At 39.8% G+C, this 17,984-nt stretch overlaps 1 protein-coding gene across 5 annotated transcripts in view; it reads right to left on the reverse strand.

The window, feature by feature from the left end:
- Positions 1–4,348: 4,348 nt before the first annotated feature.
- The window catches only part of LOC125430957 (amyloid beta precursor protein), a 178,678-nt gene continuing 165,042 nt past the window's right edge, over positions 4,349–17,984 (reverse strand). For all 5 annotated transcript variants that reach the window (XM_048493358.1, XM_048493361.1, XM_048493360.1 and 2 more), the window contains 3 exons: positions 14,983–15,083; positions 8,783–8,929; positions 4,349–5,572 (listed from right to left, as the gene is read on the reverse strand). In XM_048493358.1, the coding sequence (XP_048349315.1) occupies positions 5,471–5,572; positions 8,783–8,929; positions 14,983–15,083 (350 nt within the window). In that variant the 3' untranslated portion in view covers positions 4,349–5,470. The remainder of the gene's footprint in view (positions 5,573–8,782; positions 8,930–14,982; positions 15,084–17,984) is intronic.

Genomic DNA, 17,984 nt, shown 5'->3' on the forward strand with positions numbered 1-17,984 from the left:
AGACCCCTGGTCTATGGAAAATGGATAGACTTGCAAAAAAAAGAAATACAGCTTGAACTGCTGAGTACTTTGTAAAAATCATTGATGCCATTGAGGTTCCAAATGACAGGACTCAAAATGGGTAGCACTGATTCACAAAATTGAGGGAACTGAACTGATACTGCAGTGGCTGAATGGCTATGAAAAAACAGCATGCTCAAGATCTATGAAAACTAAACATATGAAATCTCTGGGGAGCAATTCTATCTGGAAAAGATACTATGAAACTTTTGGAGGTGGATAAATAAGTGTTTCAGGAGAGCCCTGCTGTTTTTCTTTGGAGCAATGAAGTAATGGGAGTAGATGATTCTGTTGTCTCCTAAAAAGGGTCCTTCTGAACTGAAGTCAAAACTCCCAGCAACTGGATCATGCTGTGGAGATAGGCAAGCTTTGGTATGGATGGAATTTTGATTTTCCAGAATAAAGTAGAAGACAGGTGGTTTCAAGAAATCTAGGCTCTGTACTAAATTCCATATTTTGCTGAATTGTTCAAAGAGAATGAGACAGGGTGGGTTAGGCAAGTGGAAATTAGGATAAAATTTCTATTTATATTCAGATAAATGATAGTGAGCTGCAAAGAATGAACAGCTGGAGCTAAAATAGTTGACTAGTCTGCAGATTAACACTGTCACAGAGGTAGGAAATAGTACAGGCTAGAGCAGGGGTCTCCAAACTTTTCAGTACGATGGCCACATCATGTATTTTACAAATATTTGCAAGCAAAAAAATCAGTTGTATAAAATTTAAATTAATGAATAAGTTTTACTTGGATAACTTTATTGGCCACATTCAGAAGCCCTGTACAGATGACACATTCAGACTTACTCACCACATGGAGAGGGGCAAGAGCCCTGCACCTACCTACATGCCGTCATCATCTGCACAGTGTGAACACACAGAGGAAGTGCCTGCCTGCCTAATACTCAGGATTTTCAATATTCAGAAATCAGTGCTACTGACCGCAAGGTAGATGGTGCATTCCTGGGTACTTCTTACACGTTTGCACTGGGCAGCACATTCATACCTGCTCTCCCTCTTTGCACAGTGAATCAACATGTGGATGGAACATCTGCACAGGGCTAGAGAAACTCTCAAATAAGACAGTGTGATGCTCCAGAGCATCCTAAATCTGAGAGAGAACACAGAAGGACAAGGCAGGGCCCCAAGGGTAAATAAACAGCAAGCAGGAGGAATGATAGCCAGCACTTGTGCCATTTAGAATAAAGGTCTCGTCTAGATGGCTCCGGAGGAGGTGGATGGGCTGCCTCCAGAGTAAGCTATGGGAGGCAGGAACTAGGAAGTAGCTGAGAGGAAGTGAATAAAAGGCCGCAGCAAGAGAAAAGGGGGGGGGGGAAACTGGCTGACAGGAAAATTTCTGTGACCCTCTCAGAGACCAGGGAGATGACCTTCCTGGCGAGAAATATGGCAGGCTGAATTACTTGTAAAAGTGGTGGTCTTGCTGTCTTCAGCTTTCAGTAAGGGTGAAGTGGCTGGGGCAACAGTAAGATATTAGGATGTTGGTTAAAGGTAGGGGGGTTAAGTGTGGGGATTGAAACCCATGGGTGATCCCAGCATAATCCAGATCAACCTGAGTATCCGGTGGAAAAAAGTTCTGGCCACCTGACCACTCTTGCCAAGAACAGCACAAGCCAGGGTGCAGCAGGCATGGGTCCACAACTGTTTGACTGGCGAGACCATGCAGCTCCAGGCAAGGCTTCGTAGATGTGTGAAGATTCCCCCTGGTTCCTAGCAAAAAATTACAGCAGAACCGCCTGCCACATCCCAGTAATGCCAGAGGCTGCTAAGAGGTGTCTAGTGGAGTTGGCCTCAGGCAGCTGCTCAATGAGGCTCTGAGAGGAAAGGGGACCATGGCAAGAGTCTGGCATTTATGGCCAACCAGCAAGGAAAGGATCTGGCCAAAGTCCTTCCTTGGCTGTTTGGCAGGGGCCTCCTGGGAATCAGCCTTTTCTGTGGGATCTCCTCTGCTGCCCACCTGGCCCATCTACCTTCATTGCCTGCCAGTGCCACAGCAGCAGAGGTGGGCCAGATAAACTCTTGCAGTAGGCCAGATGAGGCCTGTGGGTCATATTTGGAGACCCCTGGGCTAGAGGAATACTCTAAAATGGAGCACTGAAGAAGAAGGCTCTTTTAAAAACCTTATTGAGTATACCATCTGCTACAATTGCACATGATGTTAGGCTACTTAGAGCTATGGTGACTTAACAAAAAGCAGGAAGGCAGGCAATTGCTTTATCAACTTAAATAAGAAACCTGACGGCCTGTTCCCAGAAATATTTATCAACCATTTGGACTTTTGGTTTTCAGCATTTGCCAACCTGTTCACAAAGATTAATAGCAGTGGCCATATCCTGAATTCCTGGACTTCAGCTATCATCATCCCCATATAAAAGAAGGATAATCTGCTTCTTCCATCCAACTACAGACCGATAAGTCTCCTCTCCATGGCTTATAAGCTATATGCTTCTCACCTATTAAATAAACTACAGGACCATTCCAAATCGGATTTGTCAAGGGCCACTCCACATATGACCATTGTCTGGTTTTAAACCATCAGCTGAGAAATACAGTCACCACCATGGGGGCAAACTTTATGTGGCCTTCCTTGACCTCAAAGGCGCCTTCGATCTAGTCTCCAGGGATCTTCTATGGGACAAGCTGCCACGCATGAAAACAGATTGTCGTCTTTATATGCTCATACGCAGCCTATGCGCAAACACAAGCAATAGGGTTCCTTGCAACCTCGAAGGTCATTTAATACAGGAAAATCCATCTAATAGAGGGGTTAAGCAGTAATGCGTCCTAGCCCCCTATTTGTTTAACCTATTTACTAGTGATCTGATAGCTCATCTCCTGACGATCAATAGACACTGTCCCATGTTGAATTCGCAAAAGATCCCAGCATTACTTTACATGGACGATGCAGTGCTCCTCTCTCAAACGAAAATAGGTCTCACCCAACTTCTTCGAGCCTTTGCCACCTACTGCAACCAGAATGCACTGGAAACAAATTACAGCAAATCAAAGATCTTGGTTTTTGCCAAATCTTGGAGACCCAATACCTGGAAGATCAAAGGACACCCCATCGAACAAGTGCCCTCCTTTCGTTATCTTGGGGTGACATTCCATTTCAATCTAAAATGGTCATCCCATCTAAGGCAAGTTAAAACACTTGCAACCCATAACACCAACGCAATCAAGTGGGGTTTTTTTTTCCACAAAAGGGGGCCAATTCATTCCATCTGCAGTCAAAATTTTCAAACTAATCTACTTCCTAAGATTCTATATGGAGCTCCTGTTTGGGTTGGTGGCTCTGCCACAGAACTTGAGAAAATCAAATCCAATTTCCTCCATCAACTACTGAGCGTTCCCAACTGCATGGCATATGATAGTATCTGCCTGGAGCTTGGCCTAAATCTTGTTACAACTAAAATCTGGATTCTTACTCTCAAATACTTGTTACGTCTCCATTTTACAGCTAAGCCAGACAGTTTATTATTGCTTATGCTGGCAAATACCTTCCACTCCACATGGGACCACCTAATCGTCAACAAAATCAAATCCCTAGGATTCTCCTTGGACTATTTTATAACCTCGGATGAACATCTAATCCTCAAAACCCTAAAACAAAGAGTATTTGACATGGAGTACCAACACTCCTATCACAAGCGAACAGAGTTTGTTCACCCTTGAGATATGGCATTCTGCCCCCAAGAGGAAAACTGCCAACATATCTCATTAACCTAACCTCACCAGTCATGCGATGTGCCTTATGCAGACTCATCTAAACATTCTTCCCTCGGCGGTCACAAGGGAAGATTTTTCCACGTTTCCTTGCAAGAACGTTTGGGCAACTGCTCCCTCAAGCAAGTTGAGACCACCAAACACATTCTATTGTACTGAACCAACCACAAAAAACAGAGAAGACTATTTATTGAGCCTCATATCAACAGATGCTCACCTATCTCCAACTTGGACAAGATTTGGCTGCTTTTAAACGACTGTAATATCAGACAAACTGAAGATGTGGCTAAATTTCTTGTTTTTATTTTACCAAATGTACAAACAAAAGAATTTTAACATGTTATTACCCTTGATCTTTTATCTATGCCATAAAAGGTTAATGAGTGAAAAATAAGGAGCCCTCAGAGTTAAACTAATGCTGCTATAAGTACTAGTGTTCACTTTCTACATTTGGAAGGGAAACCCAAATTTTCAATCTGCAACAACATGCTCAACAGACCACACAACTTAGGGTAGCAGTTACAGAATCACACCAGTACAAGAGAGCTCCTCCAGGAATGTATTTATTTACATTAAAACACTATTATACAAACTGAAAAAAAGACATTGTAGAGGGGAAGGCATGCCCAAGCAAACATCCCTCTCACCCACTGCCATTTTGTTCCACTACATTCAAAATGGGAATTCTATGATCCATGTTTACTTGGAAATAAAACCAAGCCCTAAGTGTGAAATTTGAAGGTCACGATTAAAGTCACCTCCAAAATACTTATTTCTCTATTCAAATAAAACTCTTGCCCAATGGTTTCATTTGTAATTTATTTATGTAACACAGTGTAAAAGCTATCAATTCATAAGCAATGATTCTGTACAATCATCCTGCAGAAACGTTTGTAGGATCCCCATTAATTTTTCAACTAGCAGGCACTTTTTCCCACCCCCCTATAAAAGTGCTTACAATTAACAGGGATTCTTTTTTTAAAGATGGAAAGGTACATGAAAAAAGAGTTTACCCCTTAATGCCTAAGGTGTGCACATAAAACAGGCACAAAGAAACAAACATGTATTCCCATGATTTCTACATCACTAGTACAGCAGAAGCAACAATCTGTACAATAAAATGCAACTGCAGAGGAAAAATAATTTCAACGTATCCGGAATACTTTTCTAAAAAAAAGTCATATTGACTTTAAAATGCATAGTGATCAGAAAAAGGAAAAAAACTTAGCAAAGAGAAGCAGCTCAACCCCACATACACAGAAAGCATCCCCCATCAATTCTTAAAGAATATTTCAATTAGGACGTTTTTTCATCACAAATCACAAGAATAATATACAACTGGCTAAAGGAGCTATATGATAAATAACTGGGAAAGAATCTATTCCATGCACTAGTTAAGTACAGCTAAACTTTACAATACACAAAAACATTCATTAATAATGTAGTTTAAAGAACAAAATGTAAAGAGAGAATACATTACTGATTTTATAATTCAAGTTCAGGCATCTACTTGTGTTACAGCACAGCTGTCAAAAGGCGATAATGAGTAAATAATAAAACAAAGTGTTTTTTCCATTTTTGTTTGTTTCCACAATTTTCTATATCTGAACACCAAAGGGCAGTTAAGCAATCGTTTTTGCTGTCCAACTCATGAGGCTGCTGTGGTGTTCTAATTCTGCATCTGTTCAAAGAACTTGTAGGTTGGATTTTCATATCCATTTTGTTGCATCTTAGAAAGGTGGCGCTCCTCTGGTGTCACTGCAGCATCCACCTGTGGCATATAAAAGATGGCTTACAGTCAGGTTCTTATGTAGGTAGATGACAGTATCACATTTACCTCACTCCTTTTCTTCTGAAATGGAACAATCCTGAATTTTGCTGCAATTATATCACACTATTGCTTGAATGCTCTCATCTGACGGATGCTCTTGGGGCTCTCTTTTGCTATTTTCATGAATTCTTTTTGATTTTTACATTTAAAAAAAAAGCCTAATCAGGTACTATTTAATCATACAAATAAGAACCAAAGATGGAAGATGCAAATCTGGAGACAAAAAACAGTGTTCAGATGAGTAGGCATTCCTGATTTTAAATAAAGGAATAGAGTTTAGTGGCAAACCATTCTTGTTCAGAATACAATACTCCATAGATAAACTTTATTAATTTCATTTCTACAGAGAATTACACTACAGAGTCACTTTACCTTCTGAAAAAAAAAGTACAGTATATACTCGTGTATAAGCCGAGTTTTTCAGGCCTGTTTTAAGGTTGAAAAATGCCCCCTCGGCTTATACGCGAGTCACCACTTACCAGCAATCACAAGCCGCTTGTTGCTGCCCTCCCCGGAGGGCGAAGGGGAAACCCCCACAGCCGGCGGGCTCTTCAGGCCTCTGCTGAGGCTGGGGGCAGGCCAGGATGACCTCTGTGCGACTGCACAAGCTGCTTGTTGCTGCCCTCCTCGGAGGGTGAAGGGGGAACCCCAAGGCACCCGGGCTGGCTGGGCTTCCTCAAACCCCAGCCGGAAGGCAGAGGGAGCTCCTTATTTGGGCAGTGACTCCCCCTGATGTCACTGGCCAAATAAGGAGCTCCCTCTGCCTACCAGCTGACTGGGCTCCCTCAAACCCCAACGGAGGTTCCACTGTATCTATTTTATTTTATTGGTATCTATTTTTATTTTTGAAATTTACCAATAGCTGCTGCATTTCCCACCCTCGGCTTATATGCGAGTCAATAAGTTTCCCCAGGTTTTGGTGGTAAAATTAGGTGCCTCGGCTTATACACGGGCCGGCTTATACACGAGCATATACGGTATTTTAAAAAGCCTTCCACTATCTCAAAAGAATCACGTATACTTACTAGCAAAATAGGTAATAGGTGTTTGTACTACTGCTGTGCCTTTTAACACAAGGATTTGAGCAATGCCTTTTTGTAAAAAGAAATCTTATTAAAAATATTCAATACAAATAATGAAACAACTGTGCGAATTCAAATACAAATTTGTATACAAAAATATTACGTTTTACCATATAGTATTCCTTTAATTAATTAAATTGTATTCTTCCAACAACTTTATTTTGAAATAAATTATTTTTGATGGGCTGATATACTCTATTGTCTGACAACTCTAAACTGGAGAAATTTCACATTTGCAAAAAGACAGCATAAATCCCCTTTCCTTCAGCTCACAGTAAGAATACAAGTCTGCAATTTTTAAAAGTACTGTTCCATAAACATATTTTTTGCTGCCATATTATTTTTTCTTTTACAGATCTTTTGACATGTGGAGATTGAGTGTAGTCACAGATTTTGGTGATACTTTGCAAATCTAATAATATATATTATACATTGAAAAAATCTCTGAATCCCTCTGAAAATTTGTTAAGCTCATGTTTCCCATGAAACGTCGGCTCATTCATGTAATATAGATATGTACTCTGCCTAGAACAGTGATGGAGGGCTCATTTTGAAATGCAAAATGTCTTTCAAAAACATGGAATGCAGAGTGCCAAAATAAGCAGAAATGGATGACCAAATTTCTATCACATTTCCAGTGTTTTGGGAATTACCTGACATGTTACTTGCCACATTCAAGGATATCCAGCAACAGATCCATTCACTTACTATTTATCAATTCAAGTAGAACATTTCATAGTGATATTTTCAGTTACAAGCTTCAGAAAAACAGGTTAAAAATCCAATCACTCCACCAACATGTACCCTAGGTACCATACTGTTCAAAATGTACTTGATTGGTAGCTTAGCATGTACTTAGCAATTTTGAGATAAATCGTCCTGCTATTCCAAATAAATCTTTAAAGACCTTTTTCAGAAGATAACGACTATTATGCAATTCTCTGTGAATATTGAAATTAATGAAGCTAATACATGGAGTAGAATATTCTGAAGATGGACGCTTCTTTTTACCCCTTCTTGTATAACCTGCAACAGTGACCACTCTACTGCAAAATGTTGCAAATTTGATCTCAAGACTTCAGAGATCAGCTTCCCTGAAGAAAAAAGAAGAACAATTTGGATTTATATCCCACCTTTCTCTCCTGTAAGGAGATTCAAGGTGGCTTACAGGCTCCTTTCCCTTCCTCTCCCCACAACTGACATCCTTGTGAGGTAGGTGGGGCTGAGAGTGTTCCGAAGAACTGTGACTAGCCCAAAGTCACCCAATAGGAATGCAGGAGTATGGAAACACATCTGGTTCACCAGATAAGCCTCAGGCGGAGGAGTGGGGAATCAAACCCAGTTCTCCAGATTAGAATCCACCTGTTCTTAACCACTACACCCTGCCAGATCCTTTGGAGAGTTGATTTTATAGTAGCTCCTCCCCTTCCTCATACCCACTGTCTCCAGGTACCACTCCCAAATGCCCAGGAATTTCTCAACAAGGGGCTGGAAATCATATGGGTGTCTAGTGTGGCAGGAGGGAGATTGGCAAAAAAATCTTTCTTCTGCTGGCAAAAAATCTACCTTTTTTGGTAACATATAACTTGTTTCCTAGAAGAAACAAAAATTAAATAAGAACACTTTTGTTCCACATTTACAGGCCCGGAATACAGATGTGCAGTATATGGTTTGTACTTACTATTCATCAGTGGCGTAGTGCCAACAAAGTGGGGATGGGTGGGTGACGCCCCGGGCACACACCACAGCAGGGGCGTGGCATTCCAGGGCAGACAGTGCCCCGACAGGGGCGCAGGGTGCGCACATGCCCTGGGCGCAGTTCACCCTCCATCCGCCCCTGCCATTCATAATTTGAGACCAGATGTAATACTATGCTGGCCAATCTTCTTAACAAAAAACCAGTAACGTTAACTGGAAAACCAAATGTATTTTAAGTTGGAGCAGGCCATGTAATTTATATTAATTCAATCAGTTTAAGTCACAAAGCATCATGTAGTTCTGTTTGGCACAGTTTGCTGCAACATTAATTCATGGAATAACATTTCACTGTAACGTAGTCCTGACTCACCTCCACTACACCATGATGGATTGATGTATACTGTTTCTTCTTTAGCATCACCAAAGTAATTACAATCACTGTTGCGATGACAACACCTCCCACCATTAGTCCAATGATGGCTCCTTTGTTTGACCCTACATCTTCAGCAAAGAATACCTAAGATTTTTTTTAAAAAAGGTGTAAGATTAATAAAAAGTACCCATGAATCAATATATCCAGTTCTCAGCATGGGCTCCACCTGTGAATACTGAAATCCACAAACTGGACCATGAACAGACAAAAACGATCTTTCTACAAACTTGAGCAAAGCCCTAGTGTGTAGCCAAAATATTACCAGCTTTCAAATATTGGTTTCTGTCAATAAAATGGAAAAGGATCAGGCCCTTTCCAGGGAAAATTGGCCTCCCAGTTCAGTCCTGCTCCCTTCTTCCTGCCCTGGAGCTAGGACTCATTTGGGGTCAGGTTTAGCAGCAAGTGATGGGCAACTTACTACCATGCAATTTACACAACTCACCAGATATGGCAATGGCTACAACTTGATGCCAATTTTCCTGGGCCCAGCAGCCTCCATTTAATGTCTGCAACTTGGCTGACAGCAGCTGTGGCCACCAGACATCTTACCTGAGGAACTTCCTACTGAACAACTTTTGCAACTAGATCAGACAGAATTTTCCCAGGGAGAGCCTTCCAGGGGGAAGAAAGGAAGAAAAGCTGATAGCCAATGTGGGGTAGTGGTTTTAGATCATGGAGATCTAGGTTCAAATCCCCACTCTACGATGACCTAGGACCAGTTATACATTGTCAGCCTAATCTACTTCACTGGATTGTAAGGATGAAACGGAGAAGGGACTGAAGTAAACCATTTTGGGTCCCTACGGGGAAGAAAGCTGGGAGCAGATAAAAGGAAGGTTGGTTGGTGAGTGGGAAGGAGAGAAGGATACAGGCAAAGCAGAGATATGGAGACTGCCAGAACCAGCTGAAGAGGATACAGCACGAGGAAGAGGATGTAGATGAAAATGAAGTTGTAATGTTTCTCATCCCAGTACTACCTTCTCTGCAGATAAAGTCTCTAAGATCTGCCAATAGTAGTAGGAAGCGGGCTCTGCTTGCACCATCTGGTTCTTTTTTGGTCTCTTTTGGCCAGCTCACCTTTGGGGATGCTGACAGGATCCTGACAGTTGTGAAGCCAATTACCTGCTCCTCAGATCCTTGTCCCTTACGGCTGGTGAAATCATGCCACTGAGTGGTAAGTGGCTCTTTGAGACAGATTATTAATTTGTCTCTCTCACAGGACTATTTCCCCAACTCCCTTAAGGAGTTGATTGTTAGAACTTTGCTAAAGAAATCCCTCTTAGATAAGGAGATGGCCAATTATCACCCAGTCTCTAATCTACCTTTCCCGGGGAAGGTAACTGAGTGAGCAGCAGCTGGACAGCTCCAGGTTTTTCTGGATGAAACATCTATTCTCAACCCTTTTCAACCAGGCTTCAGGCCTGGCTTTGGGACTAAGACAGCATGGTTAGATTTGGTTGATGATCTCCATTGACACCTGGATAAGGCATGCTGAAACTGTTGATCCTTCTGAATCTATCGATGTCCGATACAGTTGATCATTTGATCCTGACTCCCTGGGGTTGAGGGGAACTGCCCTTAGTTGCTTCTCATTTCTTCAGGGATGTTATCAGATGGTTGCACGTGGGAAGGAGTAATCTTCCCGACAAGACCTGAATATGTTGATGATATTCAGCTCTTCCTCCTGCTAGATAAGCAGCCAGTGGCAGGACACTCAGGACTATTCAGTACCTGAATAGTCCAATAGTGAAGGGGGAGCTGGCTGAAGTTGAATCCATCCAAGATGAGGTTATGTGGCTGAAAAAGAGATGCTAGCTGGAGGGTCATTCCAGAGACTGAAAAGTATCGAGTTGCCGGCTGCAGACTCTGTAAAAAGCCTCAAGTTTGGTTGGATTCTGTGCTATCAATGGATAAACACTGGTCCATGATAACAGGGTTGGCGTTTTTTCACCAATGCTAGGCCTGCTAGCTGGCTCCATGTTTGTCTGGGTCAGACCTTGCCACACTGATCCATGCAACAGCCACCACCAAATTGGTCTACTGTCAATCGCCCTATGTTGGACTACTCTGGAAAATGCTTTGGAGACTGTACATGGCCCAGAATATAGCTGCCGGGTGGCTGACAGGAACATCTTGGTCAGCTCACATGACTTTGATTTTTCCCAGCTGCACTGGCTCCCAATTAGTTTCTGGATCCAATTAATGGTGTTAATGTTAACCTTTAAAGCCCTTAATGGTCTGGGACCCTCATACCTCTCTCCTGTTACAACCCCACATGATCCCTTCGTTCATCCCCTAGGCCTAGGGGCCTCTTGCAGGTGCCTTATCCCATGATGGCTCAGTTAGATGTCACCAGGAGAAGAGCCTTCTGAATTTTGGCCTTTATACTATGGAATGCACTCTCAGATGTTATCTGCACCCAGATGAACTTGTTTAGTTTCTGCAGGGTACGCAAGCCTAAATTGTTTAGGTTGGCCTTTAGAATGCAATACATAGTTTTGGGATGTTTTATTAGTGGGATGGTACAAGCTATATATTTTAATGTTAATATTTTAGTTATTTTAATTTTGTTTTTAACTAATTTACACTATTTTAATATTGTAAGTCATTGTGAGACCCTTTGGATGATAAATAAATAAAAAGGCAAATATTCTCAGTTTTCCCACAGCACAAAACAATTATACTTTTGGGTCCTATTATGTCTCATCTTTCATTATTACTACAAGATGATAAGTAAATTCTAAGCATCATAGCTTGATTCTCTGAATAATCTCTCAAGACACTATGAAGGAGAATGTTTGAAAGAAGTGAACAGCTTTTGGACTGTAGTGAGAAGGATGGAGGGCTTCAATAATTTCAGAAACTGAGAATCTGATAGATTACACACACACACACACACACACACACACACACACACACACACACACACCCCTCTTCCTTAAATTCTTGGTGATTTGGAATTAAAATATGAATACATTCTACCAAACAGGACACAAAATTAAGGGGATACATTTTGCTTTATAGTTGCATGAATTCTCTGCTGTAGTGAAAAAGGGCAAACAACAGAAACAAACCCATTGTTTTAATCCTTTCACAGGTAAACACTGATCAATATTAAACTTTTTAAAAAATTGTGCAATTCTTTTTTTTAAAAGTGCAGTTCTGTCTGAATTAAAGAACATTAGCTTATTGACTAGGTAACAGAGGGAGCCTTCCCACTGGATATAAACTACTATAATTACTATGAGAGAAGAATAAAATGAAATTTAATCATCTGAAATACACTTTACTGGTTGTTCTTTCACTCTCCACATCAAAACAAGTTGTCCCGAGTGATATAGAAAGGTATTTTTAATTCTCATGAGCCTTGCGGGCCAGAATCTTACAAATTAACACTGATGCATTTTGGACTATTTTCTGGCACTGGGAATTCTTAATTCCCAGCATCATGGAAGTAAAGTAGTACTTTTTTTTTTTGCTTGCATACAGTAATTATCTAGTTCTATCACGAGCTAGATTATCATGTTAATTGTAATTTTCAGCACCATTTAGCTTCAAGAATACAATTAAAACATAATTTTTCCAAGTTTAATATCAGAATATCATTACTCTCTGATGTTAATAAATTGATATACATTATGATTACAAAAGATGAGGCAACGGAGATCTAGGATCAGGGTACAACCACTTTGTGTGTGTGTATGTGTGTGTGTATTGGCTTGGTACCTATTCATCTTCATTCAAGTTGGCTTGAACCCAAGTTTGACCTGGGTAAACAAAAAACTCCTCCAACCCATTTGAGATCAGTAAATAGTATTTAAAAGTTTAATTTTTAAAGTAAAAATTATTGGTTAATACTCAGCACTTATTTGACTGATAATGAAAGACTGAATAAAATTGGAAAAATGACATTATCTTGAAATGAGCATTAGAAAACTGACTGATCCTGCTTTGACTGGGAAAAGGAAGGCCAAGGAAGTCTCCACCAGACTGACAATGCATGATGAGCTCTCTTTACTTCCTTTAGGCTCATCCAACATAGGATGAGAGAATCCATCTTTATGGCCAAATTAGATGTGCTGGAGAAGGTTTCTGAAAAATTCAGTAGCAGTCCCAGGCGGCTGCTTGGAAGGTAGGGCAAGAGCTCTGGAGGAGAAAGAATTTCATCATTTAGTATTAAGATTTCTAATGCTTTAGAAAGCCCCTCTTTGCAGCTCCATGGGAAAAGGTAGATATGTATTTTTGCATTTGTCCTTTCCAGTCCAGGAAGCTAATTGGTTTAAATGGTCCTTTTAAATGGTCCAATTGGGGGGGAGGGAGATGGGGTTTTTTATCGCCATCTGTCTGATGTAGTTCCTATTTATAGTTTTAGCTTTAAAAAGGGCTTGGACAGATTTATGGAGGAGAAGTCAATCTATGGCTACCAATCTTGATCCTCCTTGATCTGAGATTGCAAATGCCTTAGCAGACCAGGTGCTCAGGAGCAGCAGCAGCAGCAGGCCATTGCTTTCACATCCTGCATGTGAGCTCCAAAAGGCACCTGGTGGGCCACTGCGAGTAGCAGAATGCTGGACTAGATGGACTCTGGTCTGATCCAGCAGGCTAGTTCTTATGTTCTTATGTTCTTTTATATTTATAGTTTTATTGGCTGTTGTTAATGTTTTAATGTTGCTTAAATATTATATTGTTAGCATTTTTATGTTGTTCGCACCCTGAGTCCCTCGGGGGAGGGCCGCCTACAAGTTTAAAGTTTAAATAGATAAACCGAGGAAAAGATAAAACTTTCCCCAGCATTAGTGTAAGATCCTAATCATAGACTGGTATTTATCTAGTTGACACACACATGAACATGTGAAGCTGCCTTATACTGAATCAGACCACTGGCCAATCAAGGCCAGTATTATCTACTCAGAGTGACACACTTTAGCTTCCATGTGTTTGCATGAGGTAACCCCCCCCCCCCCAAAAAAAAAATATGTGTTGCTTAAGACTGGCATAGTTAAATAAGTTGTATGTCATCAGCATGATACATATTCCTAAAGACACTCTCTTTCCCGCTTGTTACAAATATTTCAGAGTCCAACTTCAAGTATGAAAAACAGACATTATTACTGTTTATTTAGCATCAAACATTATAGGTCACTTCTAATCATCTTATATGATTGTGCTATCTCTTGACAGGGTCTGTTTCAAATCCACACAAAAAACTAATTAGATTTTGTGAATTAATCCAGGTGTAACAGACAAGTCAACATTATAGTGCAGGCTAATTTGTGCTTCAAGGTAAAACAATATACCAGTTTTATATCCTGGATGCAGCTACTGTATATAGAAATATAGCTGTGAGGACTTTTCTACATATGCACACTTGGGTTCAGTAACTTAACTGGAGATTTTCAATTCCTTTCCCAGGGCTTTAACATCTGAGTACAGCATCTATTCAATGACCTGAGACACAATGCATGCAGCTGTTCTTTGCATACAATCCCTTCTGGACTTTTACTGCATGGTGGAAACAGACAGATCAAATGAAGCAATCTCTAAGTGTGGCAAAACCATCTATATGAACTAGGAACTCTTAATTTACAACCAAATAAACAAGGCTCTGTTCATTAAAGGAATGGGATTCTACTGTATGTCTATAATACCCTTCCACCTGAGAATTTAGGACAAAGCACACAGTTGTAAAAATCCTGTAAAGATGGTTAACCTGAGTGTGTGTGACTGATCCAGGGTCATCCTATGACTTCCATGACAGAATGAGGATTTGAACTAGAACTAAAGTTCAAGTCCAGCACTTTAGCCATCACACAACCCTTGCTTTATGAAAAATCTTTCATTAGTGATATAACTAAAGTAACTTTGGTTCTGAAGAGAAGAATTACTGACCAATACTTAAAGCAAGCACCCATGGTTACTTCGTGAAGCAATTTAACGTAACATGCCAAAAATGAATGTAAAAACTTGTGAAGGCGAGGGATTACAAGGGGAAATACTTTCCTACCTCCAAGACTGTCACTCACATAGGCTCTGTGAGGGAGTAACACTTTACCTTCTGGCTTTTTTCCCTCTGCCTGCACCTTAGGTCCATCATAACTCTATTATGGGACAGAAATATCAAATGAAAGCACACTCACCAGTTTTTGATGATGTACTTCGTATCCCGAGTCATGTCTAAATTCTGCATCCATCTTTACTTCTGAGATCTCTTCTGTTTTAACGTTGGTTAGTCCAGAGCCTACATGTGCATTGGAAAAACAGGGAATAAATCCAGCTTTTAAATACCAATGTGTATACACCTATGATAATGATTCACATATGAAGAAACATGGGATGAAGACTGTGTGATGAGTGTAACAGAATTGAATTACTTATATTCTCTACAGGTCTTTAAAAAGTCTAGACACACACAGACAATGGGTTTTATCCTAAATAACAGCATTTTGTGTTAAGGCTCCTTGTTTACAACCCACAGTTTGTATTTTAACGGATGTCATATATTTTTCCAGTAGCAAAAGAGGCAAACTGATTTTCAAAATATTTAAAAAACCAAGTGAGTATGATAATATTTCATGAAATGTTTACAGGTAGGAGAACTTCAACAACAGCAATGAAGCTAATATTAATGTATAACATTACCTACAAAACATGCTATGAAAAATCTTTTTTTTTTGGTTCATCTTCCCCAATTTTTTGTACCTCAGAACATGCCATAACCAATTAGTGCCATTTATACCTCATCCCCACTTCTGGGTTTCCTTTAACTGAAATACCTTATAATATTAAGGTATTAATGTGACATAGTCTTCAAACCCTTTTTGGCTCATTTCTTCAAGATGTTTGTAGCTGGGCATAACTATACATCACCGATACTGTTATAATGGAGCTCTGTTGTAGCTACATAGTGATTTTCTTCATATGTTGAATCACTTTTTGTTTGAGCCCTTCCCTGCCAGAGTTCTATAAAAATGTATTTTAAATATATTTTACACTGTTATCCAACTTCACAACAAAATTAGTCATCAAAGCAACTCAAAGATACAAAAACCAAAGAAAACAGCAGGATAGATCGTGTGGATCTGCTCCGCTATTGGTAAAATAGTATCCAAGTCAGTATTCCATCTTACAGGTCCTACACAAAATCTTTTGTCTATCATCCTCTAAAATTAGATAGGTATGAAATTAATGGAAATATTGTATTTTCACATTAAAATACATAAACTTAAGCTTGGTCTTACTGACAAAAGCCAACCTAAAGACTTTAGATGGGAAAAAAGTAAGTGAAGTTACATCGCACTAAATTTTCTGCAATGCAACGAGACAAACGATTTGTATTAATTGATTGGTAGAATTCTATCTCAAAAGATTTCATACAATAATGCTCCCTTCTGAAAATAACCAGATGTAGCACAAGCTATGCATAGAATTCTGTGTTCTGAGCAGTTTGCCAAAACTTCATTGAATACATTAAGCATCTGAACCAAGATCACCACAAAAACCAGTTACCCTGGATAAAATAGAAATTTCCACCAAAATTTTACTAAAGGAAAGAAATATATATAACTGTTTTAGTATGGAGTCTCCTAATGGCACAATATTCTGTCTCTTTACGCCCCCAATTTGGGAAAAGGAAAATACAACAGATTTGTTTGGACATGTTTATTTTAATTTATTCCTTGTAGCAAAGCCTAAGGGCAAGAAGAGATACTAAACAAGTATTTTAAAAAACAATTATCTTAGCTATAGGTTGCACTTGAGATGGGAAGTAATGAATGAATCATGCTTTTGTCAATTAATAAACAGTTCAAGCATTCTTTTACCTACAGATGTCTACCAGAAATAGCTTGGATATCCCTGTCATTTTAAAGTGGTGAAATTCAAGACTGTCACAAATACTGCTGAATCCTGTTCAGACTAAAACTGGTAAGAACATAAGAAAGAGCCTGCTGGATCGGACCAGAGTCAATCTAGTCCAGCGCTCTGCTACTCGCAGTGGCCCACCAGATACCTTTGGGAGCTCACATGCAGAATGTGAAAGCAGTGGCCTGCTGCTGCTGCTGCCGAGCACCTGGTCTGCTAAGGCATTTGCAATCTCAGATCAAGGAGAATCAAGATTGGTAGCCATAGATCGACTTCTTCATAAATCTGTCCAAGCCCCTTTTAAATCTAAGGTAAGCCTTGTAACAGGATAGATTGTTCGTGGCTTCATACCTTAACAAGTTGGTTATCTCTCGAGAATATCACTACAGCAGAAAACCATCTAATGAAGTCTTTTTGAGCACTGCTCTAGTATAACGTTTATGGTGAGCTACAAGTCAGGGGAACTATGAGCAGTTAGAGACAAGTGTTTAAAACATAGAGAACTGAAAAATTCTTCAGAATTTGCTGTGCTGTACTAAATATTAATTTGTTACTGTATCTAAGTCTGGAATACAACTGTTGACATTACCCTTTTCTTACTGTCTCAATTACAAACTCAACATAAGATTTCATATAAATGGAAGCTGAGACGTGTATATAAGTGGGTTTGCTTTAAAAATAGAAACAAATAACCTACTCTAAAGCTAATCTAACTTTTATTACAAATCCAACTATCACTTTTGTATTTCTTGTTAATACAGACGTATTTCCACCTCCTGATTCTGTAAACACCACTAGGGTTCAGATGAAATGACAAAATATGAGATAACTAGCCTGGTTGATCCTCTAGGCTCATGTGCAGCAATCTATTAAAGGCTGTCACTTCTGTGGTACATGATAGTAGGTCTGCATCTAAAAACAGCTTTTGGTTCATATAAAATGACATACTGGGTTTCGTTTTCTTCCCTGCAACCAGGATTCTAAACCAGAATTTGGAATCCCAGTTTGCATGGGAAGAACCCAAGACTTCCACAAGTTTATTCCAGTAATGATAAATTATACTGTACCATTATGTCTAAACTACTCAACAATCATTAATCAGTATGATCCATATTTCACTCACAAGCATGGGGGGAGGAGGATCCTTTCCCCCATCCCAGATGTGAATCTAGCCGACTGGCTAAAAATTATTATGTTGATATTTTATTTATTTGAACTTTATTCTATTCTCCCCTGCTGGAGTGGGCCCAGAGTGGCTCACAACAGTATAAAAACAATA

This window comes from Sphaerodactylus townsendi, linkage group LG04 (assembly GCF_021028975.2).
Source record: "Sphaerodactylus townsendi isolate TG3544 linkage group LG04, MPM_Stown_v2.3, whole genome shotgun sequence".
Taxonomy (NCBI): domain Eukaryota; kingdom Metazoa; phylum Chordata; class Lepidosauria; order Squamata; family Sphaerodactylidae; genus Sphaerodactylus; species Sphaerodactylus townsendi.